The sequence below is a fragment of the Macrobrachium rosenbergii genome, chromosome 55 (assembly GCF_040412425.1).
Source record: "Macrobrachium rosenbergii isolate ZJJX-2024 chromosome 55, ASM4041242v1, whole genome shotgun sequence".
NCBI classification, from domain to species: domain Eukaryota; kingdom Metazoa; phylum Arthropoda; class Malacostraca; order Decapoda; family Palaemonidae; genus Macrobrachium; species Macrobrachium rosenbergii.
This window is the reverse complement of record NC_089795.1, coordinates 89,296,730-89,322,382: the sequence shown is the minus strand read 5'-3', so window position 1 is coordinate 89,322,382 and position 25,653 is coordinate 89,296,730. Positions and strand designations below refer to the sequence as shown.

The 25,653-nt window shown below is 35.6% G+C and overlaps 1 protein-coding gene across 31 annotated transcripts in view; it reads right to left on the bottom strand.

Annotated features, from left to right (window-relative positions):
• The window catches only part of kst (spectrin beta chain, non-erythrocytic 5 kst), a 347,413-nt gene that overhangs the window by 43,163 nt on the left and 278,597 nt on the right, over window positions 1-25,653 (bottom strand). For 23 of the 31 annotated variants that reach the window (XR_010852212.1, XR_010852213.1, XR_010852214.1 and 20 more), the window contains exons 5-38: window positions 25,387-25,495; window positions 23,959-24,123; window positions 23,692-23,804; window positions 23,377-23,564; window positions 22,655-22,880; window positions 22,387-22,518; window positions 21,993-22,214; window positions 20,905-21,291; window positions 19,081-19,098; window positions 17,170-17,370; window positions 16,411-16,623; window positions 15,756-15,959; window positions 14,700-14,922; window positions 13,360-13,958; window positions 12,956-13,138; window positions 12,579-12,785; window positions 12,208-12,372; window positions 11,783-11,944; window positions 10,948-11,607; window positions 10,710-10,829; window positions 10,441-10,590; window positions 9,468-9,686; window positions 8,867-8,983; window positions 8,542-8,721; window positions 7,737-7,882; window positions 5,020-5,097; window positions 3,505-3,736; window positions 3,066-3,239; window positions 2,704-2,928; window positions 2,039-2,221; window positions 1,714-1,886; window positions 1,360-1,586; window positions 810-997; window positions 211-413 (exon numbers count right to left, since the gene is read on the bottom strand). Coding sequence is in view for 27 of the 31 variants with exons in the window: in XM_067099400.1 (XP_066955501.1) it covers window positions 211-413; window positions 810-997; window positions 1,360-1,586; window positions 1,714-1,886; window positions 2,039-2,221; window positions 2,704-2,928; window positions 3,066-3,239; window positions 3,505-3,736; window positions 5,020-5,097; window positions 7,737-7,882; window positions 8,542-8,721; window positions 8,867-8,983; window positions 9,468-9,686; window positions 10,441-10,590; window positions 10,710-10,829; window positions 10,948-11,607; window positions 11,783-11,944; window positions 12,208-12,372; window positions 12,579-12,785; window positions 12,956-13,138; window positions 13,360-13,958; window positions 14,700-14,922; window positions 15,756-15,959; window positions 16,411-16,623; window positions 17,170-17,370; window positions 19,081-19,098; window positions 20,905-21,291; window positions 21,993-22,214; window positions 22,387-22,518; window positions 22,655-22,880; window positions 23,377-23,564; window positions 23,692-23,804; window positions 23,959-24,123; window positions 25,387-25,495 (6,992 nt within the window). In the remaining 4 variants the exon portion in view is untranslated. The remainder of the gene's footprint in view (window positions 1-210; window positions 414-809; window positions 998-1,359; window positions 1,587-1,713; window positions 1,887-2,038; window positions 2,222-2,703; window positions 2,929-3,065; window positions 3,240-3,504; window positions 3,737-5,019; window positions 5,098-7,736; window positions 7,883-8,541; window positions 8,722-8,866; window positions 8,984-9,467; window positions 9,687-10,440; window positions 10,591-10,709; window positions 10,830-10,947; window positions 11,608-11,782; window positions 11,945-12,207; window positions 12,373-12,578; window positions 12,786-12,955; window positions 13,139-13,359; window positions 13,959-14,699; window positions 14,923-15,755; window positions 15,960-16,410; window positions 16,624-17,169; window positions 17,371-19,080; window positions 19,099-20,904; window positions 21,292-21,992; window positions 22,215-22,386; window positions 22,519-22,654; window positions 22,881-23,376; window positions 23,565-23,691; window positions 23,805-23,958; window positions 24,124-25,386; window positions 25,496-25,653) is intronic. The other 8 variants (XM_067099405.1, XM_067099428.1, XM_067099406.1 and 5 more) reach the window with 3 other exon arrangements.

Sequence of the window (25,653 nt, the reverse complement as noted above, 5' to 3'; positions counted from 1 at the left end):
CTTTTTAGTTACTTGTGTACACCCCACAATATCTAATTAATAAAATTCCCTTGTCTGGTAACTAATTCAGAATATCTTGTAACTTCTGGATTCCCAGGAAGCATTACTTTTGATAATTGACATTGCACCACTATGAAACTGCAGTGAATTTATTTCGTACAAAAGACATTTTCTCAGATCCTCTCCACACTCTAAAAACAATTTACTCACTTGTGGTTCAATTCATTTCTTCTCTGTTGGAGAGCCTTATTGTCACCACAGCCCTGTTTGATAATCTTATCTGCAAGTCTGTTGATTGTGGTGAAACGGGCATCATCAACACGCATGTCAGAGTCAACATCATCTAGTTTACGATGCAGAGCCATGCAGTGCTCATAATCCCTTCCCAAATCTCCTACTTGGACCATCATTTCCTGTAAAATTGAAATGTCTTTGGTTATAAAAATCACTGAAAAGTGTTACATTATTTATAATTCCTAACACAAAACTACAGACAAATAGCGGTCCTTCCAGATCCCTTTACCAACCTCCCAGTTTACCAACTCCTGGATTTTGTTTTTACTTGCAAGTTTAGTTTTACCAGACCACTTTTCAGCTCTCCTAGGGCTGGATTAGATTTATTTTAAGAACCAATTTTACTTATGCAACCTGGACATTATGAAATGAATTTCTATCACCAGAAATAAATTCCTCTAAGCTAATTCACCTTTAGTTAAGCTCAACCAGTATACACCTTTAGTTAATCAGTATACATATGCGAAACCTCATACGAAAAAAAATAATGAATGAAAACTACTATTTATTTTTACCTTATCTCTGATCCAAGCATCCACCTTCTCCACTTGGGTATTAAATTCAAGGATATCTTGAGCTTCCTCTAACCCTCTGGAATGGTTTTCAGCATCTAAGACTAACTGGGTCCATCTCTCAACCAGCTGATCTACTTCATCCTTGATACTAGCAGATGACTTATGTTTCTTGTTTACTAAAATTGCACCTATAAATAAAATTCAGTACAATTATAAGTAACCATCAAGTACGGCATTACAAAAACAAATTAACATTCACTGTCACCTTATTCATAAGATAAAAGAATTCCTTCAAATCAGTTCTTTTGACTTTAAACTGTAACATTCACTGGACAGCATTACTTCTAACAATGATTATTATTCAGTTCCAGATTACACAAAATAAAGTAAATAAGACATTAAAGAATATTTGTCTGAAAATAAAGTGCTTTGGCTTTGCCAGTTCAATTTCCTAAAATCTAGTAATGTTTCAATATGCTTCTTCACAAATGCAAGAGATAATAGCATATTACATTATACAATGTAAGCAATCAGAATGTAGACCACTCACCTTTCTCAGTAATTTCTTTAATTCTGGATTCATGAGCTTGCAATTCTGCCATGAATGCCTGGTGTTTCTGGAGCTTCTTGACCTTGTCTTCGAAGCTCGTAACTTCTCCCTTAAGACGCTCTGCTTCCAGGTGATTTGCTTTTTCATCAATCCACATGCTAGCATCGTTCACATCTCTGATAAACTGAGCGTGTAATAGAGCATCTTCAAGCTGAAGTTTACGAGCCCTGCAAATAAAATAAACAGTTACTGTACAGCAGTACTGTTACAGAGAATACAGGATAATGCAATTGTCTTCTACACATTTCATATAAAAACTATGTAAATTTCACAGAAAAATACAATGAGTCTCACTTTGTTGCATCTTTAACCCTGGCTCTTCTCTTAACCACTTCGTCAACTCTCTTCTTGATGTGGGGGGAGTCAAAGTGGTTCTGTTCAATGAGTTTGGACCCATGATTCTTAAGGATATCAAGTTTTTCATCTTGAGCATACACCAGCTTCTCAAAGGCATCATGTTTCTTCACCTGAAAAATTCTCACTGATTAGAAAATGCCTTTTTTTAATTCTTTACTATAAACATCATTACTTTTCTTTGAGGCATAAAAAGTATACTTGTCCATAATGATTACTGACACTGTTACCCTCCAAATTCTCTATACTATCCCTAATAATTTACCTGAGCATCAACTTGTTCAATAGTTGTTCCGAAATCAGCAGTAGAAAGGGCTGCCTCCTGAGAGCTACTTATCGTGTCAAGCTGCTTGGCATCTCTCAGGAAGAACTGTAAGTCTATAAGCTGGTCAAGGTAAACTTTCTTCTGCTGCCAGGCAGCATGCAACTGGTTTCGTTCCTCCAGAACCTGAAACATATCAGAATTCAAAATAACACTTTTCTTTATATTATTTATTATTCAGAAGATGAAACCTATTCATATGGAACAAGCCCTCAGAGGTCGATGACTTGAAATTCAAGTTTCTAAAGAATATGCTGTTCATTAGGAAGAAGTAAGAAGAGGTAAAGGGAAATACAGAAAGAAGAGATCTCACTTATTAATAAAGAAAAAATACATGAATAAATGAATAAATAATAAATTAATAAATAGATAAAAATGTATTAAAATGCAAGGAGAATAGTATTAAGATAGTAATGCACTGCATGTTTGCTTGAACCTAAAGTTTCAATTGCACGACATTCTCTGGGAGGCTGTTCCACAGTCCTACTGTGTGAGGAATAAAGGACCTCTGGGACTAAGAAGTTTGACAGCGAGGCACATTTACTACATATTGGTGTTGCTGTTCAGAGAACAGCAGATTAAATTAAGCAGTAGGGCATTTTTCTTACCTTGTTGACTCTTTCTTCTACTTCTGCGCTGGCGTAATGCTGTTCTTCGATCATAATACGACCAGCTTCGACAACTTTGCTGAATACATCCTCTCTGGCCTCAATCTCAGCCTTGATTCTTTCATGCTCTGTCTTCAGGCCCTGAGCACTAGCTGCATCTCTAACCTTCTCCTGAGTTTTCATTGAGGCCCTTAAATCGCTGGACCAATTGATGAGGTTACGGGACTGAAAAGTTAAAAGTACATTAAGTCATATGCTAATTTTTGCCATTACATTTAAACAATATTTAACATGATTACTGGGACTTGAGTAAATATGTATTTTGACACGTAAAACTATAGTTTTTACATTCTAAAACGTACATCAGCTAAAAATCTGTGAAGATCTGCTGCAGCATGAAGTTCCTCCTTTCTGCGTGATGCTCTTTCCTGCAGTGTGTTCCAGTTCTCAACAACCAATGCCTGTTGCTCGGCAATGTGTTCGGCATTGCTGCCTGGGTAAGCAGCTTGCAGTCGAGCTGAGTCATCTACTAGTACCTGAAACAAAAGAAACACTTGAATATCAACAAAAAACATAAGAAAATGGTACTCCAGTATGATGTTTTGACAGATTTTGCTTTGATATCACTTGTAAATTGGTTGAATGAACTGAAAAGATATACAGTACTGTACTCTACTAGAACAGCAAAGTACACTGCTAACTTCTCTCACTGAATTAGCTGCAGTTATCAGCAATGCATTTTATATGAAAACACTGAGGTAACAGACCTATCTATAGGTAACTAACACCATTAAAACTTACCTGCAACTGAGCCTCAAGGGCAACCAAGTCGTTTTCAAAGCCCTCGTGCTTCCTTAACAGGGACTGAACAGAGTTAACGTCCCGACCAAGGTCATCAGGAACAGATTTGTATTTTTCTTGGATTCGAGCTAACGACTCTGCCACATCTCGGTTAAACCTATGAATTTCACCGGCTGCTTCTAACTTCTGGTCCCTTGCTTCAATGTGCTCCAAAAGGCTGTTCCATGCTGCCCTGGAGTGTATACAATTACAGTTGAAATTCTACCCCAAGAATTGCTTCTATAATGTTACTGTATAATCATATATTTCATAAATCATCACACAAATATACCAAATTATTATAATTAAAAATTTTATATAAAGATTTAAAATATAAGTATAAAAAATCATTTAAATAGAAAAAGGAAAATCCAACACCAAGTTTAATCAATAGTATTGGGGGCTTAATAAAAGTACTATAGCTGCAGATCTGCTTTTCAGAATGAGCATCAAAATTATTTCCCAAATGAGGAATACTTTTTCCTACTATCTCCCTTTCATAGTCTTTTTGTATAAATTTTACCACACCTTTTACAAAAAATTGATGTAAAAACAGTTATTTACCAAGGGATGTTTTATATGATTTACTATTTTTTCAATAAAAAACCAGTATTCATATAGCGTCAAAACTTTAACAATAAAGTTTGAACTGGTAACGTTATTGGAAAAACATATAGGAATTGAAATAATATACATAGAACATATATGTACATTCACTGAACTTACACTGCAGTTATTATCTATGAAAATTCTGTGTTAAAGCAGACCTCTGATGTTTAACAGTAAGACTAGTAATGCAAATTATTTAACAAAAATCTATACATATTGCTGCTCTGGTGAGCCACTTGTATGGATGATATATTCATCAAAGCTTCTACCTACTCTAGCCATAATTTTTACTGGCCGTCACCTTTACAAAAAGCAACTATGTACTTAAGCCATCTTACCCATGGTCTAAACAGCAACTACGCACTTAAAGATGTAGAACGTCAACAAGAGGGGCTATCATAAAATGAACATAATATTATTGAAAAGAAAGATCAGAAGGAAAAATTATGTCAAGCAACTACTTGCAAGACTATGCCGAGAAACAATAAAAAAAAAAAAGGCACCATACAATAAACTAGTTTAGGTATAGAAAAACTGTCTTGAATATAGATAGAATAATTAAGAGAGAGAAACGATTTACAATATCAATAAATAGAAACTATCCACTACACCAACAGTTCGTACAGCCTAACAAGTGGCAAGTGCTGTTCCCTACAAAGGTAAACCTAGCAAAACTAAGATATTACAGTCATACACAATGACTCTAAAAAAGCACTACTACATGAACAGTAAACTCACAAGCAAATAATCACTAATATTTCATTACCATAATGTACTAAAACAATGCACCAATGTTCCCCTTATCATACACTGCAGTTAAAGCTTTTGCCTCCTTCAGCACTTACTGTTTACTTTACACGTACTTACCGTACTTTCTTGTGATAGGATGTAACCTGGATGGCCGGATCATTACTTTTAGTGGGAGAAGAAGCCGGACTTCCCTTACTGTCACCATAAGGACACAGATCATTGTTAGTAGGAGCCCATTAGACCCATACATTTTCAAAAAGAAAAAGTTAAACAGTAGAAAAGAGAAGTACCATCTAATGACAAGTACAGTACAGTAATGCCCAACAGCAGCATTCCAGTTAACTAAATTTTCAGAAAAAATAAACTTCCCAGAAACCAATTAGTACGTGACATATACACTGACGGCAGAGATCTCCTGTAATATGGGAAAATCCCTATTCTAAATCAAATGGAACAGCAACTACAATACAAAATCACCTGAGGTCAACTTGTGCCAATGATAACTTTCTTTGTACGACGAGAGCATTCAAAGGTAACTTTCAAAAGAATCGTATGAACTGCATTCTGAAACTGGATTCTGTTAATCCTTTACAGAGCCTGAATAAAATGCTGAACAGGACATATATGTATATCCTGTATATCAAATAAAGATATACATCTTAAGTTCACTATTGTCATGAGATTATCAAAAATGGACTTACTCTACAAGGATGCAGTCAATTAAATAACAATCTGTAATTCTCTTGAAACTGAGAGACATCCCACACATGACAAACAGCAAATAAGCAGACCTCAAGTGTAAACGTAAAGTAGATCCTAAATGTGATACTGAATATAATCTAACAGTTACTATATACAATACTATTAGGAAAAATACAAATCAAGATTGCTAGACTACAAAGCTTTAACAAACATTCACTACCGAACAGACTTCCCCAGTGATCCTCAAAAAAATTATCATAAAATGCTTTTGATAATAAAAAGGAAAATCTCATGAAAAAATATTTATGATGAGAAAATATAAAAAAAGATCAAGATTTCCTTCTATTTCTTCAAGTTTGTCAAACTAACTTCATAATTCCTTACGTAATGAATGTATTTAAAACAGAGCACAGGATCTGTCATCCAAAAGTAAGAATGTGACAAAATATACTCAATATACCCCATACTCTAGCAACCTTTCAAAGTACATGTACTATATTACTTTTAAATAAAAAAAAATTCTTCTATTCATCTTATTTACTTAAAATGCAAAGTTATAACATTCATCAGTCATCAGTAAAACATGCAAAATGAACAAACTCATCCAAGCGCACACAAATGAGAAAGTAACAGCATACAAATGAAAGAAAAAAAAATGGTTACAATTCAATTCAAGTAAAGTGCCTATGTTTACAATGCATATATTGTGCTGAGCCAATTACACTAATGTACAATAATATTTATATGCATGACACTGAAGCAATACCGTAAATAAAAATATACAAGATCACATCATCAATAAAAAATGAGCAAAAGTATTATAAAAACTGTTTAAATATAAATGCCATGAAACCGGTTTAGCGCACAAGCTTAACATCTAACCTTTATCCATTTTAAAACAATGAATTATGATCACAGACTCCTAATGTGAATCCTTGTACAGGAGTTTGATCTAAAATTTAATTCCAGAATCTTAAATTCTCCAACCCTTTGTACAAACTATCATTTCATATAACAATATTCTTCTACTGCTTACTTAATTTTCTCTCAGCCTTATCTTCTAGTTCTTTGCTTTCTTTAAAATGTCTTTAATAATTCAATGATTCAAACTTCACATCTGTTACAAGTAAAGCCTTTTATCTTTAACAATTCAATGATTCAAACTTCACATCTGTTACAAGTAAAGCCTTTATTTCAAAAATGAGATCTGAGAGTGTGCGATGTATTCAGAGTACCAGATAATTCACTGAGGAACATAAACTGATGTTGCCCTCCTACGATAATTTCTGATAAAGACTTGTATAGGAATTGAACTCGGTAGTCTTTTCATTATTCGTAATCCATAAACTAACGACTGCTCATTCTTTACCTGCATTGTTAAGTTGGCAGTGCTGAGTACAATAATTGGTTGCTATCATGCACCAGATATCAAACAGACATTCAATCATTGTCAGCTACTTTCTGATAATACCTAAGGACATATCTTTATAATTCTCAGGCTGATGCAACTGGTCATGAATTTCTTTTAATAAATTTAATAAGCAACACTCCATTTTTACTAACAGAGAGAACATTACCTAACTTAGTAACCATGATATATCAGTTAGTTATTGCTTTGGTTACTTAAGATTAGAGAAGTATGAAGGTATTTTTACCTCAGATAATGCAAAGTAACTATTTTCATGCAAGATACAGTCATGCAATTTTTGCAATACATTAAGTAAGAGGTGGTGCAGTACTCCATGAACATAAAAGAGTGGCGACTGTTCAAAATACAGAGTAAGCGTTAAGTGACGCACATCTCTCGAGAGAAATGAAGAGACTTCAAGAGGCAACTGGTTTCGTGCAAAATTTTAGTACTGAATGTAGTAAGACGCTCATTAAGAAACTGTTAGTCCCGGTGCAAGTATTGTAACAATGCCGTGTCTTACCGTTCTCTAGAACTCATGTCCGATTAGTGCTTGCAATTAATGGCTTGCATGAACAATATCATCACGTCTCAATGTCACAACATCTTTGTGTCAACTACCAACACATTCCTTACTCATGGCACTCAATACAAATACTGGGTGGGTACATCAATAGCAACTCCTCACATGCTCCTCAAAAGTAAACAACAAGTCCCTCTTTACCTCAGTTGCTCCTGCTTCCTCTCTATATCTGCAGCGTATGGACTCTCGTTGGCAATGAGCTTCTTGGCTAGTTCGTCGCACTGATTAAAGCGCTCAGATCCTGCTTCGACACGATGCTTGAAGTCATCAAACTTAGCTTGGAGTAACTGTTACAAAATAGATTTACATCTCATTATACGACATGACAAAATAAAGCAAATGCAACGTGATGACTGCCACAAAAAACACTACTACTGTATACTGCAATTTCAAGCATCACAGTTATACTTGATAAAAAGTCCAAGGAATGCATTTCAAAGTTATATACACCATAGGAAATATTCATTCCTTATTCAAGTCAGAACTGCTTTACACAATGACCATTATATTTTAAGTACTACATTTATACAATTCAAAAAATCACTGAAATCCACAACCATTTCCATACATCGTGCACACATAAAAGGGCAAGTGTTTGGACTTTACAGCTCTCAAGTTCAAGGCCACACCTGAATATGATAGTTCTCTTTATATACACAAGACTTTTATGTTTAAACAACAAAAAATTTCAATTGATGTTGAGGTATGTTGAAGCCTCACAGGACGAAAACTACAGCCTTAAAAAATTTCTGTATATAATCAAACTTATGTTAAAAAGGCTTACGCTAACTCTATCAGTTTTATTCTGACAAAAACTTCAATAAAAGAACTAACATGAATACATGAAAATTAATATCCCAAAGCAAAAATGACAATAAAATACAAAAACGTGTATCAGAGCAGAAAACCATAACAATGATTGTACTGTACAAGCACAAATACACACCAACAAGTGCTCATAGTCTTGGCCAAAGTCTTCTGATGTTGCTGTCTGCAACTGCTCTGCTATCCATTTTTCAAGGTCTTCAGCTTCGCGGAAGTATTCGTGACGATACATGGACTCCATTAACTTCTGACGAAGGTGGGCTGACAGTTTCTGGAGGTCTTTCAAATCCTGGTTCATCATCTGATACAGAAAGCGAGAATTTATAAGTGTGTGATTATACTGCAAAAATTACAGGAACTATGATTCATTCCTATGTGAAATGTGTTTCTTTCATACACTAAAACTTCCTGAAATATGACGGCTAGAGTTTCTAGCAATTTCTTACCTGCTGTCTGTCTTTGATTAGCTTAGACTCTGGATGACTGGACTTTACCATTGAATCAGCCATGGTTCCCATTTCTTTTACTATGCCGCTGTAAGTGTCAATTTCAAGTTCCAGTGCCTGCAAAAAGAAGATTGTACAGTAACATTAAAATGTCAAAATGTAACCAACATCCTATAGTCACACACTAGCAACAAAGAAAAATCAATGTTATGCTAAAAACTAAATCTAACAGTATATATACAAGGATATATGTGTTTAACCTTCACCTTCAAAACCTCTTCAGTAATAATTCAGTCCCTGGGGCTCACGATCAAAATGTATACAGTACCTCAAACTGATTTACTTCGCATTTGCAAAACTTGTGACATACTCACTTTAATTACAGAAGCTTTATTATTCAGTTTTTTGAAAAACAAAGTGCCCAATGACCAAGGCATGAATAAGCTACCTGTAATCCTTACACAAACTGAAAAACATGTTTACATATGTAAGCTGAAAACACAGCTGCAACTTTTAAAATTCAGATGACAGCAAAAGTTTTTCAGTCTTTTATGTTCTCTACTAGTAAATGCTATCGTTTAGACACTAAACATCCATTTACCTTATGTTTGGCTAGCAGCTTCCTTGCAACATCTTCGTCCTTGCCGTAGTCTTTGGTTTGTAAAATGTTTCTTTTCTCGTTCATCCATGATTCAATCTCATTGACTTCAAAGAAGTACTGCTGAGCTTTGAGATTGAGCTCGAGCTTCCTTTGTCGTTCATTAGCCTCTGCCAACAAATCATCCCAGGCTTCTTGCAGCTCACCACAGCGTTTTTCAATCTGTTACAGAGAAAATTTTACAGTGAGTAAAATCTTTCCCAAGGAAAATCTACTCAGACACATTAGAACGATAAACAGAAGAGATTTGGAAAAAACTAGAGTAACTGAAATCATTATTTCACTGTAGTCATACACAAAATTCAAAAATACTTGCAATGGTGTTGGTTTCACTCTAGAAAAGGAGGTAAGCAGAGGAAAAGAAAGAGCAAAAAATAAGAGCCACAAATGAAACATATGCAAAAAAAAAAAAAAAAAAAAAAAATGATGCAAAAAAAAATAACAATTCCCCTTTAGATAGAAAAAAAACAATCCTTTAGTGAACTAAAGCGTAAAACATTGAGTATGAATTAACATTCATACTACTCAATGATACAAAAATTGTCCACTGTGCTACAAATTGATGTTCATTAGAATTGCTCTATCACATTCACTATTTTTCCTATGATAAATTTTACATATTAAAAGGTAAACATTACAGGTATTCAACTTTCAATATGTTGTTTTATGTTATCTTTCTTTCTACATATCCAGATTAATTTAAGGCATACCAGGGTATACCATGACATATGTTAGAAACAGAAATGATCAAAAACTATTACTCCTACACAAAGAAATAAGTAGTAATTAGCCTTCCCAAACAACAAAAGATTTTTCAGGCAGAAAATATATAAAGTATTAAAGCTGAACAAGTACAGTACCACACCAAGTAAAGTTATGGTATACTTAGCATTTAATGAGGCTACACCAGTCTTACCATAGCCCTCTCTGGGTGATTATCTTCTTTAAGTTTGTTGCCTTTACTGAGAGTCTTCTTGATTTGTGGCTGATGACCCTGGATCTCTGCTGTTAACTTTACATGCTTCTTATTAAGATTCTGTGCCTCGTGCAAATTCTGTCCCAATACCTAAAACATTTGATGGAAGGAAAAAAAAACCATTAGCATACCACTTTTCTAAAAGTCCTTCAGTTTCATTGCTTATATTGTAAATATCATCAATTACAACAAAAAGTGATTGAACGTACTGTAGAAGTTGCTAGTGGCATGTGTTCGTTGATCCACTGCATTTCTGCATCCAGTTCGAAGTTGAACTCGTGCCACCTCAATGATTCCTCTAATGCAGCACGACGACGAGCTGCTGGAGCCTGCAAGATTGAATTTGATCATTCTCAAAACTTTTCAATTATCTCCAAATAAAAAATGTTACATGATCTCCAATTCCTCTTGAAGGACAACACAAAAGATTATGCAATACACACTAACCTTCAGTTTATCAAATCGGGATCTGGCCCTATTACAAGACTTCCTAATGTTCTCAGAATCAAAGTGACCCTCTTGTATCATCTGATCACCAGCTGCTCTCATTTCAGTAAGCTTCCTGTCCATATTGTTCATGTCTGTTTCGATGTTTTGCTGCTTGTTCATTAAATCCTTGCAAGATCGAAGATCTGAACCAACATCTTTGTTGTTCAAGGCCATCTCCAAGGCATCCAGATTCTTTCCTGTTTCTTCTAACGTCTTGTTGTACAGATGCTGGTTATTAGCTTGCCGCAGCTTCATTCCTTTCTCCTCAGTTTTGGCACAGAGGTCTTTCCATTTATTGTTCAAGTCATCAAGCGTACCACGAATATCATCGGACTGATAATGCTTGATGCTAATCAAATCTTGTCCAGTCTTATTCAAACGTCGCAACTGACCTTCATTAGCATTGAGTTCTCTTTCAAAGGCTTCGTGTTTCTGGAGCTTTCTCTCCAAATTGGACAAATCTCTGTACGATTCATCATCTGCCATTTTCTTTTTGTCAGCCATCCATTTGTCAAAGTCATCAGCATCTGCCTTGAATTGTTGATAAGCTACAGAACCATTCAGCATTTCTCTCCTTGCCTGGGCAAGCTTCTTCACTTGTGCTCGGCGATCTCGCACCTTGAGAGTAAAATTGAAGAATCACAAATACTGTATATCTTTATTATGATTTGATAACTCACATTTCAAAGTTTCACATTTGTTCATCATACAATAAGAAACAGTACTAAAATACACAACTTTATTAATCCTGACAGGACTAAATTATAATTCAAAAGAACATAAATATATTTACCTGGTCTCTACGTTCATTGATATACTTGGCATCATAGTGTTCTGCCAAGATCAACTTATCAGCCATTTCACTAAATGCTCGAAGTCTTTCATCTTGCGCCATGAGGGTATTCTCGAAGTCATCGTGGCGTTTCAGAAGAGCTTCAACATCGTCCAAAGTGCTCTGAGAAAATTAAACAAATGATTACCTTCAATGCAAAAACATTAAAACCTCAACGGCACACATCACAGAACACACTTGGTACCATTTAATGTTAACCTAGTATGATATTAGTTCTAAAATATGTAACCATAAATGCAAAAACAAACTAAATGACAAGTAGGAGTTTTTTATACCCATCTGACATACATAGACTGCATTTCCATCCTGCAACTAACTGTTACGAAAAACGATTCTAATCACGCACATTCAAAACTAGCACTTACCCCAAGATCTTTGAAATCTAGGAATGTCTCATGAGAACTTGTTGCAGCATCAATCTGGTCAGCTTCCCTGTTGAAGAGCTGCAGGTCCATACACTGCCTTAACCAGTCACCCTTTTCTTGCCATCCTCTGTGTATGGCACGCTGCTCTTCACCAAGCAATGCCATCTAAAAGAAAGAGGTTATTTAGAAAGCTGTTTTCCCAGTTTTTACACCAACCTCTGGTCTTCTTACAATATATCTAAAATCAAATACATTATACAAAAATTCCTTTGATTTAATCAATAACTAAAATCAAACCTCTTGGAAATCATCAGACTAAGTAACAATTCAAATACTGTGTCAACTACGACAACTACCAATTTCTTGCTAACCTTTTCCTGTACTTCATCAAAATCTGGATTTCTCTTGACAAGTTTTTCTCCCAGCTGATTGAGTTCATTGAATTCGTCCTGGTGGGCTCGAATGTCATCACCCAAATCTTGATGCCTCTTAAGCAAGTGCTCGGCTGTTGTGACATCGCGTGCTGGTTCATCAGAATTCAGAGCATTCTTAACATCTCCAACCCAGTTCAACAAACTCTGCAATTAAATACAGGACATAAATCAGATAGATGTCCATCAATAGGAGAAAATATTAAAAGCCACAAAAAATAAGAAAATGAGATAATTTACCATCCAAAAATTGCAAAAAAAAAAATAAAACATAATTAAATGTGAATTTAGAAATAAAATCAAACATTCATCCTTACCTTCGCAGAATTCAGGAAGATCTGCTGACCAACAGCTTCTTCTAATCGATTTCTTCTGCCCAATGCTTTGCCTTTCAGTTGGCCCCAGTACTCTTGAACTTCTTCTTGCCTTGCCTCGACTGCTCGTTTTTCTCTTGGGTATGAGGCCTTTACAGACTCTGCTAACATGTTTACTCGGCGCACCTATTAAAAAGTTGATATATTTATAAAAGAAAGTATAGCAAGCCTGTCAAGTAATATCAGTCCATGCAAAATGTCTATCCTTGAAGCAATTCAACCAATTTAGTTATGCAGTGTACTGAACACTAATGAGTAAAAGACAATTATTCATTAAGGTGAATTTCAAGTTACTATTCAACCATACATGAATAAATTAACAGAGGGCTTAATCCTGCAAAACCAACCTTCTCTTCAACTGGTGCCAGTTCTCTCTCTAACTGGTCATGTCGACGTTGCAGAGACTGAACAGTTTTCAAGTCTCGGCCCAATTCATCGGTATCCAATTTCTCCATTTTCTCCACCATCCAGTCCCGAGCCTCATCGCAAGTACGGTGGAAAAGCTCCACACTAGAGGCCCCTTCAAGACTTCGCTCTTTTTGCTGTTTAAGCCTGTTCAAATGGGCCCACTGATCATGAATCTGTTTTTGACGCAGTTTGATCTTCTCTAACTGGCTGTGTCCCGAGGCAATAAAATCTTGAACCATCTTATCAATGATCTCTATTCGTTTGCCTGCAGCAGACAAGTCTGTAAGGAACTTTTCAAACTTCTGTTTGGCAGTTTCAACATCAGCATCTTTGTCATCAGTTTTAAGAAGTTTCTCCTTCTCTCTCATCCAGATCTCAAAACCATGGCACTCGCTATAGAAAGAGTATAGCTTGATGGATTCCTCCAAGTACAAGTGGCGTTTTTGCGCAAGGTCGCACAACTGGCCATAGCTTGAGTTGATGGCTTGAAGACGCTTTTCAACTGTCTCTGGTTCGTCAAACCCTCGTTTGTTTCGAGCTACAGGAAAAACGTGATATGATTAAATTCACAAAATCTTGGAAACAAAGTCTCTACGAACATACAGGTACTCAATACGTTCAAAAGTTCATCACCTGAGTTTATTATAAAAATCTATTATGAACCACTACCCATCTACCACAGAATGTTTACCATTTATTCTTTTACTGGTCCAAGACTGAGTTATGTTTAAATAATACAGGCTTCTTTTTAACACTCTGGATAAACCATTACTAATGCAGTACTTAAACCAGATAAAAAATCAACAATTTAGGTTATGTAATGCTACAAAATTCACCTCCCAAAAAGCTATGCTACTTATACTTATTTCAATACATATGCCATAATAGCAACGTCTTGAAAGCAGGCCAGTGATGTGCTACGAACTGAAGCTGTCAAGACTTGATATTTCAAATAATAAATACCTGTACATGCATTTGACAATAATATAAGTCAACTTTTTTTCATGAGCTTGGGTCATTGAGTGAAACTCCATGAATTTGGAAAGGACAATTTGTATACTCATAAACACATTAATATATAATAGAGAAAATCATTATAAATGTATAATGAAATAAAACCTCATTACCCCCCCAAAAATATGACTGGTTAGCTAACAACTATAAGGTAATGACACAAAAGCCAATGATAGTTTGGCTATAAAATTACTGGCAAATCCCAAAATCATTCCGAAGAATTTGAGTTCCTCTATAACCATAAAGAAAATAAATGAAGACTTACGTGGTGCTTTAGGCTTCCTTTTCTTAACTTTGACAGTAGTCTTGACCATTTTCGTCTTTGGTACCATCTTCTTCTCAGGGACCTTTACTTCCTTTTTCGTGCGTACATTAATCTTCTTCGGCTGACCCTCACGGACATAATTGGCAGGAACAAATCCCTCGTCGCCATTTGCCTTTCTTACGTTCCACCAATCGTCATTTGTCTTGGTAAGTAAGAACATAACCTGCAAGATAATTATTATACATTAGTCTTGAAAATGGGACTTCTGCCTGCTTCTCCTTAGCTCTCTCTCTCTCTCTCAATACTTTTATTTGAGATCCATGCACATTCCTTTAAAGAATTCTCTCAGCTTTGGTAATAAACATATGAATTATTCTCTCTCTCTCTCTCTCTCCACCCACACACACATTAAGCAAGATAATTCATCTGTTACAATACAGTATATTCAACTTAACATTGACTAAGTTTTCTTAGAGAAGTTTTTGGACAAAAAACACATCTAACCTCTTATGATATGATGACTAAACTTTCACATATTCTTTTCTTAATCTTCACCTCATATTCTGCCACGACTTACAGTATAAAGTTACAAATTACACAAACTTCCAACAACCACAAACTAAGTACAGGTACTGAGAATCAAGACATGAATCTAGGGGAAAAACCTGTGATCAAAACTTGAAGGTATCCAATTAGGAGAGTACAGAAAATGAAAAATTCACTCTGACTTCCCACTTCTACCATATGAGAAATTCCAGGATACAAAAATACTTTATATTTGCTTTACGGAAATCCTACAAATTGTACTTCCAATACAATCTTTCTCACTTTTGGTTAAGAATTCTTATAATCCACTTCCTCATGTATGGTTAAGATTTGTCATAACCTATTATCTATAAGTAAAAAAGCATATTACATGTTGCAATACAAACTGACCTCAAGACTGCAAAGCACATTCAGTTTTTACGGGACAGACAAACACTGAAACAACCTTATGGCATAAGAATGCTTCAGATAGAGACTAAAAATTACAAAAGATAATGTCAATCCTCATACCTCTCCTTTTGCCATGTGCATTCCTTGTCCTTGGAATGGGTACCTTGCAACAACTGTAGGTACTTCCTTCTGTTCAGTTACAAGAACTTCTTCAACTCGATCGACAACTTCTTCAACCATAACCTCCTGAGGTTCCATTCTCGTTTCGTCCACCCACTCAAACTCTTCTTCCTCGTCGCCAACATTCTGCTGTTGCTGAGATATCTGTATTGAATAATACTCAAATTAACTACAGAACAACATTACTATTATTATTATTTAGAAGAGGAACCCTGTTCATTTGGAACAAGTCCACAGGGGCCACTGACTTGAAATTTAAGCTTTCAAAGAACATTTTGTTCATTCGAAAGAAGTAACAGAAGGTAATGGGAAATACAGGAAGAGGAGATCAGTTATTTCAAAATGAAAAATAAATTAACAAATTTAATAAATAATCAAATTGCTGTATTAGAAAATAGATAAAAATGTAGATAAATTTTAAGATAAAAGGAAAATTGTAGAAAACAGAAAAAAATTGTCAAAGAAAACTCAAACTAAAATTTATGTATACTGTACTGTGAAAATTCAAAATTCTCATGTTTTCAATATCTTAGGTTAATGTTTCTTTCCCTGGTACAAAAAAACTAAAACAAACAAGATGCAAAATCTAACTTACGTTGAGATTAATTATTCCTGACTTGATTAGCTTCTGCCCCTGAGTGTTAACAGCTTTGATGTCTCCGTCGTAAGCTTTGATTTCTTCCTCTAGTCGATTATGAAGCTGCAGCAGAGCATGGCCACTTGGTTCATCTTCACCGTAATCTTTAGACTGACACAGGGGCAACTTCTCTTTTATCCACGATTCAACTTCGTTGGCATCAGCATTAAACTGGAGAAAAGAATATGAGTTCTATAACTTTCCAAACAAAGACAGGTATGAAACTGAATAGAACAGAATATAGAATTATGGCCAAGTGCTGGGACCTATGAGGCCATTCAGCACTGAAAGGGAAATTAAGAGTAAGAAGGTTTGAAAGGTGTAACTGGAGGAAAACCTTGCAACTGCATTAGGAAACAATTGTTAGAGAGGGTGGAAAGTCAGATGGAAGAAAGAAAATATGAACGGAGGTACAGTAAAAGGAATGACAGAGGTTGCAGCTAGGGACGCTAAAAAGATCCCTAAGTAATTCTACAGCGCACCACATGAGGTGCACTGACGGCACAAAAAAAAAAACAGGTATGGAATAGATATAGAGCTAGGAAAATTATGACTATACAGTCAAAGATTACATGCTGTTACTGTTTGTATATTTTGGAATCCTCTGTCAATATAGGAAAAGCCAACAGAGTACTGTATATCATACAAAAAAGCCTAAATATTTCCACATACAGTACTTTTCGTACAACAACACAAACAAAAGTTCACTTCACTTACGGAACATGCTTCAGCTGCTTCCTCCAGCTGCTTTCGTCTGTCACTGGCGTACTGGTCTAAGGACTTCCACTTCTGTTTCAGGGCTGCAATACGCTCACTGATGGCTTTTGACTCTGGGTGGTTGCTCTTCATTAACACTTCACCCGATCGCATAATCTTCTCCGATTTTGGACGTCTTGCTCTCATCTCATCCTCGAGTGCCTATGGAAGGTAAACCATTAAAAAACGAAAACGACTGGCAGCCACTGCCTTACATTTTGTATTCCAACCGTAATCCATATAAATACTGTACAGCGTATAATGCTGGCTCCACATATCATAAGCACCATGACAAGAACATTTAAAAAGAGGACTTTACCCCATAACCTCATAAATGGCAATGTAAAAATAGACATTTTTCTTTTACAAATAAAAGCATTGAAAAACAAAATTAGCACATTAACATGGAAACCAACCCTCTACAAAGAATCAAATCAATGTTGGAATGGACTGCGACCATGGACAAAATGCGAACATGAAAAATACAAAAATCGTCCACATACTGATTACAACCTTAAAAGCTCTTTTACAGTTTTCACATCTTTCTAATCTGTTGTACTTCTAAAAAGTGTTGAAATGTTAAAAACCAGTTTTTCAAATGTCAAACATCTGATTTTCCTTCATATATACCCACAAGTTTCCTAACACAGTATACACAGCGCTTTAAAATGAGTTTTTATTCTGCTTGGTAGCGTATCAAGACTACATAACCAAGCTATCAAAACAGAACAAAGTTCTCCTACACCTCTACTTCATAAATCAATTCCCAGGATGTTTAAAGATAAAGCAGTGGAAAGAAGTCATCCAATGTCTAACTGTAAGGGGTTAAAAATCTTGTGTAAAAACCTACATGATCATGATGATGATGATGATACTAAAATGCAATGCAAAACAAACCAAAAATTAAAGAATCTCTGTGGTGGTAATTGGTCTGACATTTGAAAACATTCTTCACAACTCTTATTTTGGAAGCTCCATGAAATAAGTTACGAAGAAAATTCAAAATCCTACGACTACATGCCTATTCCTTCCATTCATTTCAGTGTATTGATTTACATACATTGGCATAAAATCACACTGAATCATTATTACTGGCATATTTTGCACGTATGAATTCATACACTAGAAAATTAATCCAAAACTAGGATACAATATTCTTTTTAATACAACACTTTCACATTACATTATTTACTACCAGCAAGCATCACATCAGATACATATGCAAGGACCTTCACAAGCCTTTCAGAGAAATCTTCCAATGTGAGATATACTGTCTACAAAATTCTTCAACATCATATCTTATAATATAACAAAAAAGCCTGACAATTTTCTTTTTAATACTATAGTATGATGCATTTGCCTTATGCTTAGATGCAAATAAGAATACCATACTGTTTCATGATTGTGAGTTAGTCTAAACTGCGTTTGCTATCTAAATTAAGAATTGAAAACACAAAAATAAATGGACACGTAAAAATCTTTCCAAACATATTAGGTTATCTAATAATCATTTAAAACTTTAAGATTTCTAGAATACAAAGAAAAACTTGACTACCTTGAAGCCTTTAATCCATGCTAAGACAGGGACAGTAATAACAAACTGCATTAATATGAAGAGAACATTTCACATCTGACAGAGACAAAGTTTTTCAATTTCAATACTTACAAGAAAAAAAAAACACAAGAAAGACGTACAAACACACAAATACACATGGCTAGAAGCCCATCGAATGACTAACAGATATTGCAACTAAGACAGCAAAGCATTCATGACGGTAAACACAATGCACATGATCACGTGAGTAATGGAAATAAGCATCTGATAAATAATCAAGACATTCTCTATCTTATTAAGTATGTGAGGTACTTTACCTTCAGGTTTACGTCCAACTTTCAGGGTACAATGCATGGGTTAGTGTGTGTGCAGGAACATCAGAGGTACATGGGAGTAAAGGAAATATTAGATGCAAATCCATCAATTATCCTACAGTGTGTGCCTTCAAAAGTCAAGGGTAGGGTAATAGGAGTATAAGGGTTTCACAACATCATGCAGTGTCTAAAGGACAAAAGTATGGACACCCATGCACCAAAGAAGCTTCTAAACTAGTACAACATTTCCAGGTTTTATTACCCACAAGACTAGTGCATAAGCAGTTACTTAATTAAACTCTTCAAAGACAAAGCTTGAGTTGTTTACAAAGGGTATACTGTATATCAATGGCCTCTGCGAGCCTGTTCCATATGAATAGGGTTCATCTTTTGAATTATGAAAAAATGACACTACAGTAAACGCCCCGTATTCGTGTTCTCACGATTCGCGGGTTTCTCTGTGGAACATATCTAGCCATTATTTGCGGAAAATTAGCCCATTCGCGGTATTTTTCACTGAGAAATTTTACTAATTACTGTATTTTCATATAATTTTCATGAATAAATGCACTTTTCGTGATAAAACTATTAAAATACTCAGGTATATGCATTTTTACAGGGTTTTCCTGTGTTTAAATGATCAAAATGGGCAGTTCTAATGTTTTTAAAGGGGTTTTAAGTATTCATGGATTTTAGCTATTTGCGGGGGGTGTGGGACGCATCCCCCACAAATACGGGGGGTTCATTGTACACTGTAATATTCACAAAACCCTTTGCTGCATGTTTTTCAAATGACTATGTACTACAATAACATTTAAAAAATAACTCAAGCTTCATTTCCCTACTTAGTGCATAATAAGATATAATACCCCAAATAAAGTAAGCAGGAAAACATTCTCAAATGTATGTAACAGCAATCTCAAATGCCATCACAATCTTTACTTGGTGTAAAGCACTTTCTATCAAGTGTGTCCAGAACCCAGCTTAAAAACAGTCTAACAAAGAAAGCAACCATTAAACTTGAACCTGGTACTGCCTCTGACACTTATATTTGTAGTTGTTCACGGGATCAAAGGAAAAATAAATTTACAATCAAAATTACAATTTTTCTGTTTAAAAAACTGAAAGTAATTAAAATATCTAAATGCCACCATTTGAAAGGCGAAAAAATACTTAATACAAAGGGAAAGTGACAACATGGTTAACCTGCTATTGGCATCCATTTTTCCCAACTAAGTCCATCAATATGTTACCTATTGTTTATTAGTGTAAGGTGAACAAGCTAAAATTTTACCATTTATTCATACAAAAACATGAAAACTCAACAAAAGAAAGCTCAAAAACTACAAGTGATGAAGCTTCCTCTTATTGCATTGAGAAAAAACTAACAGCCGACAACAAATAATGACTACTGCAAGTCAGGAATCAAGAGTTCCACTAATGTTCATCTATAATTGGGACAGTTTTTGCAAGTTCTAGACAATTATGTTGTTTCAGGGCAAAAATAAGACCACCAAAGGAATATGGAAAGACATCATGCAACTCAACTACAAAAATCTACTGCTTTAAAAGGATAATGAGAAAGAACAGGCACAGGAAATTCTCTTAATAAAAAAGTGTCCCACATCATAGCACCATGAAGATCAAATCTACAGGATGTTAGCCAGTTTGGAAACAGGGTTCTACTGTACTGTATACTTTGTATGATGAATTAGAAAACAAACCAAGAAACGTTTTTTTTACATTTGGTTAAAACTGCAAGAAAGTACAAATTCCCATTTACAGTATGTCCTTACAATAACAAAGTGAAGATATATCAATACATACCTTGTGCTTCTGCTGTAGAGACAAGACTGCTCTAATATCCTTTGCAGTAACTCCTGCCTGACAAATTCTCTGCTTTTCAATGACCCAGGCTTCTTCTTCTTCCATATCTACTTCGAACTGGAAGAGATCTCTTGCCTCCTCCAACTTATTGCGTCTTTCGGCAGCTTTCTTCAGAAGGGCTTGATGCCCTTTGTTCAGTTCTTCCAGTCGTTTCTGCAGTACCGGAGCGTCTTTGTGCCCTGAGCTAATGAAGGCTTCACCTTGCTTATTGAGACGCTTAATGGTTTCACCCATTGAGTGAACTTGCGACTCCATTAAAGCATGCTTCTGCAACAGATCCTCAACTGCCAGTAAATGGCGGCCAACATCATCTGAGCAGAAGTTGACCTGCAAGGTTATCAAAAGAATCATGTCTTACTTGCATACAGTACATCTGTTATCTTTTCTGTGATAAGCTAATGTTATGGTGTGGATGTAAATAAGAAACGGTAAGTACCATTAAATATTTTTTGCCTTGAATAAAACAATTAAAACAATACACTTACTACATCTTGATGCTATATGCTATACCAATCAGTATCCTATTTTAACTCTAACACTGAACGTAAATAATTCTAGCCTTATTTTTAACATGTTCTAACTTACTTTAGTGCTAAAATTAATTTGAACATGAAATATATACATGAAATATTGACACTGATTTCATATCTGAGAATTTGCTCTATAGCAGTCTGGGTCTGGGTAATGCACATAGTAAACTTTATGGGAAGTTCAGTAAAGTGAGGCATACTGGACAGAAACTATCCATTTTTATATATAGATATGGTTTTGAAAAAGTTGCACCAACAGTATAAGTGAATTACATATCAAACTTGGTAGTGTGTTGCATCATAAAAAAAAATACACTGAAGCATGGCCCTTTTCCTATGATGATTACCGCTGCTCCCTTTGCACACCACCTCACATGTCCAATGACAAAACATCAACCAACTAATCTCCACTCTGCTGAAGTAATACAACTAAAACTCTTCTGTATTTACTTTGGCATTTTTGTATCTTCCACACAAATATACTGTGCAATAAATTACCTGTAATTCCTTGATAGATACTGTGATTGCATCCACCTCTCTCATGATGCCCATGAGGACACAACAGTTTTGGAGGTGGACTTTGTGCTTGTTCAGAAGGTCAAGTAGGTCACTCCATTTCTTCAGAATATCTTTCTCCTTCTTCCGAATGGCATCTTTTCCATGGTAATTCTCTGCATCTAGTTCATCTGCCATCTTCGTTAGATCTTCAAATCTTTCTTGCTGTGTAAAAAAAAAAAGATAAAAATACAGTATACTAAGTGTTATACATAGCAAACTTCCATTCTGATCTCATAATATATGAAAACTTTACACTAATCTTGGTAATACTTTCAATTAATTTTACAGCAATTCAAGAGCCATCAAAGTCAATGAAATATAAACCCCAACATACCCGAGCCAGTATATCTGCGCTGATGGCTTCATGTTTCTTTACGGTTGCCTCAACCTGGGAGAGGACACTGCCATACCGTGGATCGCTGAGCACTTGAATCATCTCCTCTAAGTATCCTTTACGAAGCACACTCTGCAAAGAATTGTTTTCATTTTCATTTCACATAGACCACAACCAATCTCTCCATTATAAAAAAAATAAAAAATACACAGCCTGAACTATGTCACTGACTTGTATTATTCTGGTCTTAAGGTTGAAAATCACTGACCTTCTTGTCAAACTTATATGCCAGTTGTTCCAGTCTCTCTTGTCGTAGAAGTTCCTCCCTTAGTGCTACTTCACGTCGATGTTCGGCTTTCTCTAACTTGTTCCACTCTCGCTCGATGTCGTGCAACATCTGCCCCTCTTTCGGAACGTACTGTGGCTGATTCAGAGCTTTTAGGCTTGCATTGATTGAGAAGAACATGGCCTCTATCTCACTTCTTTCTTTATATCTGCAAAACACAACACAGTATTATGATAAGGCTGTTATGTAGCTCGTCTACCATTGCATAAATTTCAAGACGAAGTACAGATACCATCCTCCTTAGGAACATTGAACTTACAAACATTTAGAGATACAAACAAACTGGATCACAAATTAAAATTGTGTTCAGAGTGCTCCCTTCTCCACCCGTAAGTTCAAATTTTGTCTTGTGCACTTATTCTGTACATACAATATTGTATGTGCAGTGTACTGTGTATTGATTTTCTATCATACTGTACTTAAGTAGGCACGAAGAGTACAGTTACCAGAACGTGACTCATTTGTAAGTAGGGTGGTGTCTGTAGAAGCACAAACAATATCCAGATAGCCATTTCATGAACAACAAACATAGTTTCAAGGCTTTTTGAAACCGAAAAATCTTTGGGAAAAAAAATAAATGTGCAGATTGGGTTTCTATACAGCCACAACTGAAAAAGAAATGTAGAAATTTTAATTTTACATACTTTGGAGGCTTTTCCTCTGTTCTGTATTTCTTGAAGTGTATCAGCAACTTCTGTATTCCATCTAAGGAGTTTGGGAAATCTCTGCTGTCTAGTTCAATGATTTTCATGATAATCCATTCTAACAATGTTGATGTAATCTTTTCATATCTGAACTTGCTGTCATCCACATCCTTCATCTGATTCATAATCTAAAAGAAAAGAGGTATTCAGAATGAGTTTAAATATCTACTGACAAAATATTTGTCACATAACGTTATATTTTTTTGTCAATTGGTAATATTCAAGAAAAGTTAAATGCAACTCATCCCGACTAACATTAGCAATTCTCTTGGATCCCTTCAGTTCATTCTTCATACGAGCAAAGGTGTGGTAGTAGGAGGCCACGTATGTGATAATGGACTTTTCGTCAGGCTTGTTGGTGTCCACATCTGGAAGTAATGAAAATCATTTAGCATGAGAAAATAAACAATAATGCCACAGGTTTCTTAAGTATTTTCTTACCACAAAACTTTTTCAGTATTTGCAGCAAAATGGAAATGTTATCAGCTGAGAAAACTCGAAACTTGATTCAGGATTTGTTACCTTCTGCGTCCAGAATCTTGGCAATGCCGAGTTCGTTATGAGCCACGTCAAATGCATTGTTGAGGTTATCAATGTGATTCTTCTGAATAAGGCTGTTGTAGTCAATGATGTCCGGTCGGTGGGCGTGGATGAGGGCGTTGAAGCCCATGCCATCCCTCCAAGATCCTGAAAAGGGTTATCAGTCATATCATAAAGGTGATTACATACAGTTACTGTACATGAACAGAGGTTCCTCAAAGATTGACTAGTCTATCTATGGAGACACCTTTAAAACAAATAAATAAAAATACATATATCATGAGTGTGTCAATCACTCTATTTAACATATTCCTAACCTGGACAGCTGTGGTATTATTCACAAACTAAGCTGGTGGTCCATTCCTAAATAAGGGTGAGGATATCTCCAATGTGGAAAAGTTCCCAAAGTGGCTGGTGATGAACCTTTCAGTTCAATTTTTCATCAATTGGGTCTAGTTTGGTTATTACTTTTAGTATATATTATATCTTTGTAAAAAAAAAAAAAAATGGCAGAGATATACATCCATCTGAGAGATGTAAGAGACCAAAGTAAATGACAGAGATGAAAGTCAAGTTTTTTAAATGACTGACCACAATGTCTTGATGAGTAAATGTCAAAGACGAGTTTTCTAGGTTTGTAAATGAACATATTTTGAATAGACAGGTATGGTGGGTGAATAAGTGAGGATACAAGTGCAAGAAGACCTAGAGGGCTGAGGAGGATGAGTAATCCACATGAGATACAGTTGGGTGGATGGATGAGTCAGTAGGATGGTGCATGTGACATTTAAAGGTGAAAGAATTAAAAGTGGTCATATGCTGGCAAATAATGATAATAAGGAGCTGGGGAATAGAAAAACAATCCTTGGAGATATATAGGGGGTTTTGGGTTTTTTTTTGGGGGGGAGATACAATGACTTTGGGGTAAATATAAAGGTACCGCTCGCTGAAGGCTTAGGAACTGAGACAAGGTCTTAAGCGGAATGTAATTCAGAAACTGGTTGGGAGTGATACCACCGCAGCTTGTACGTATGGCATGTTGTCAAGAGGGACGCCAACCTGCATACTTTTATGTAAGCCAAAATCTGGGACAACATGAAGAAAGATTTATTAGGTGTTATCTGGGGTCATTTCTGCCAAGGATATGTGAAGACTAAGAATGCCTCACCAATTTACAGTTTCTACCATTAAAAAGGAACCAATGTTATTTTCGCCTCAAACCTAAGTAATGTATTAAATTTTAGAAATGCAAGCATTTGATTGCAAAGAATCTCAGAACAGAGAGAGAGAGAGAGAGAGAGAGAGAGAGAGAGAGAGAGAGAGAGAGAGAGAGAGAGAGAGAGAGAGAGAGAGAGAGAGCCTTGAAAACACTGACCACAAAAATTAAATAATACAAAATTCTGGACTTACTTGAAAAGTCTTCAATGCAGACTCCTCTGTAACCTGCCGTCTTTCTCTGACACCACAGCAGCAGAGCATCTTTGGCTGATTTCTTTTCACTGCTTTCATTCTCTTCATCCTACAAGAGACAGGGAACAGGAAGCAAACGTTAGAAGAATAACTGAAACGTACAACACGTATGGTATAATGACAAATTTTGAAAAATTAATGTAATGGTAAAAAATGGACATGTACAATACAAATCTCACTGCAATAACTTGTGTGTGTGTGTGTGGT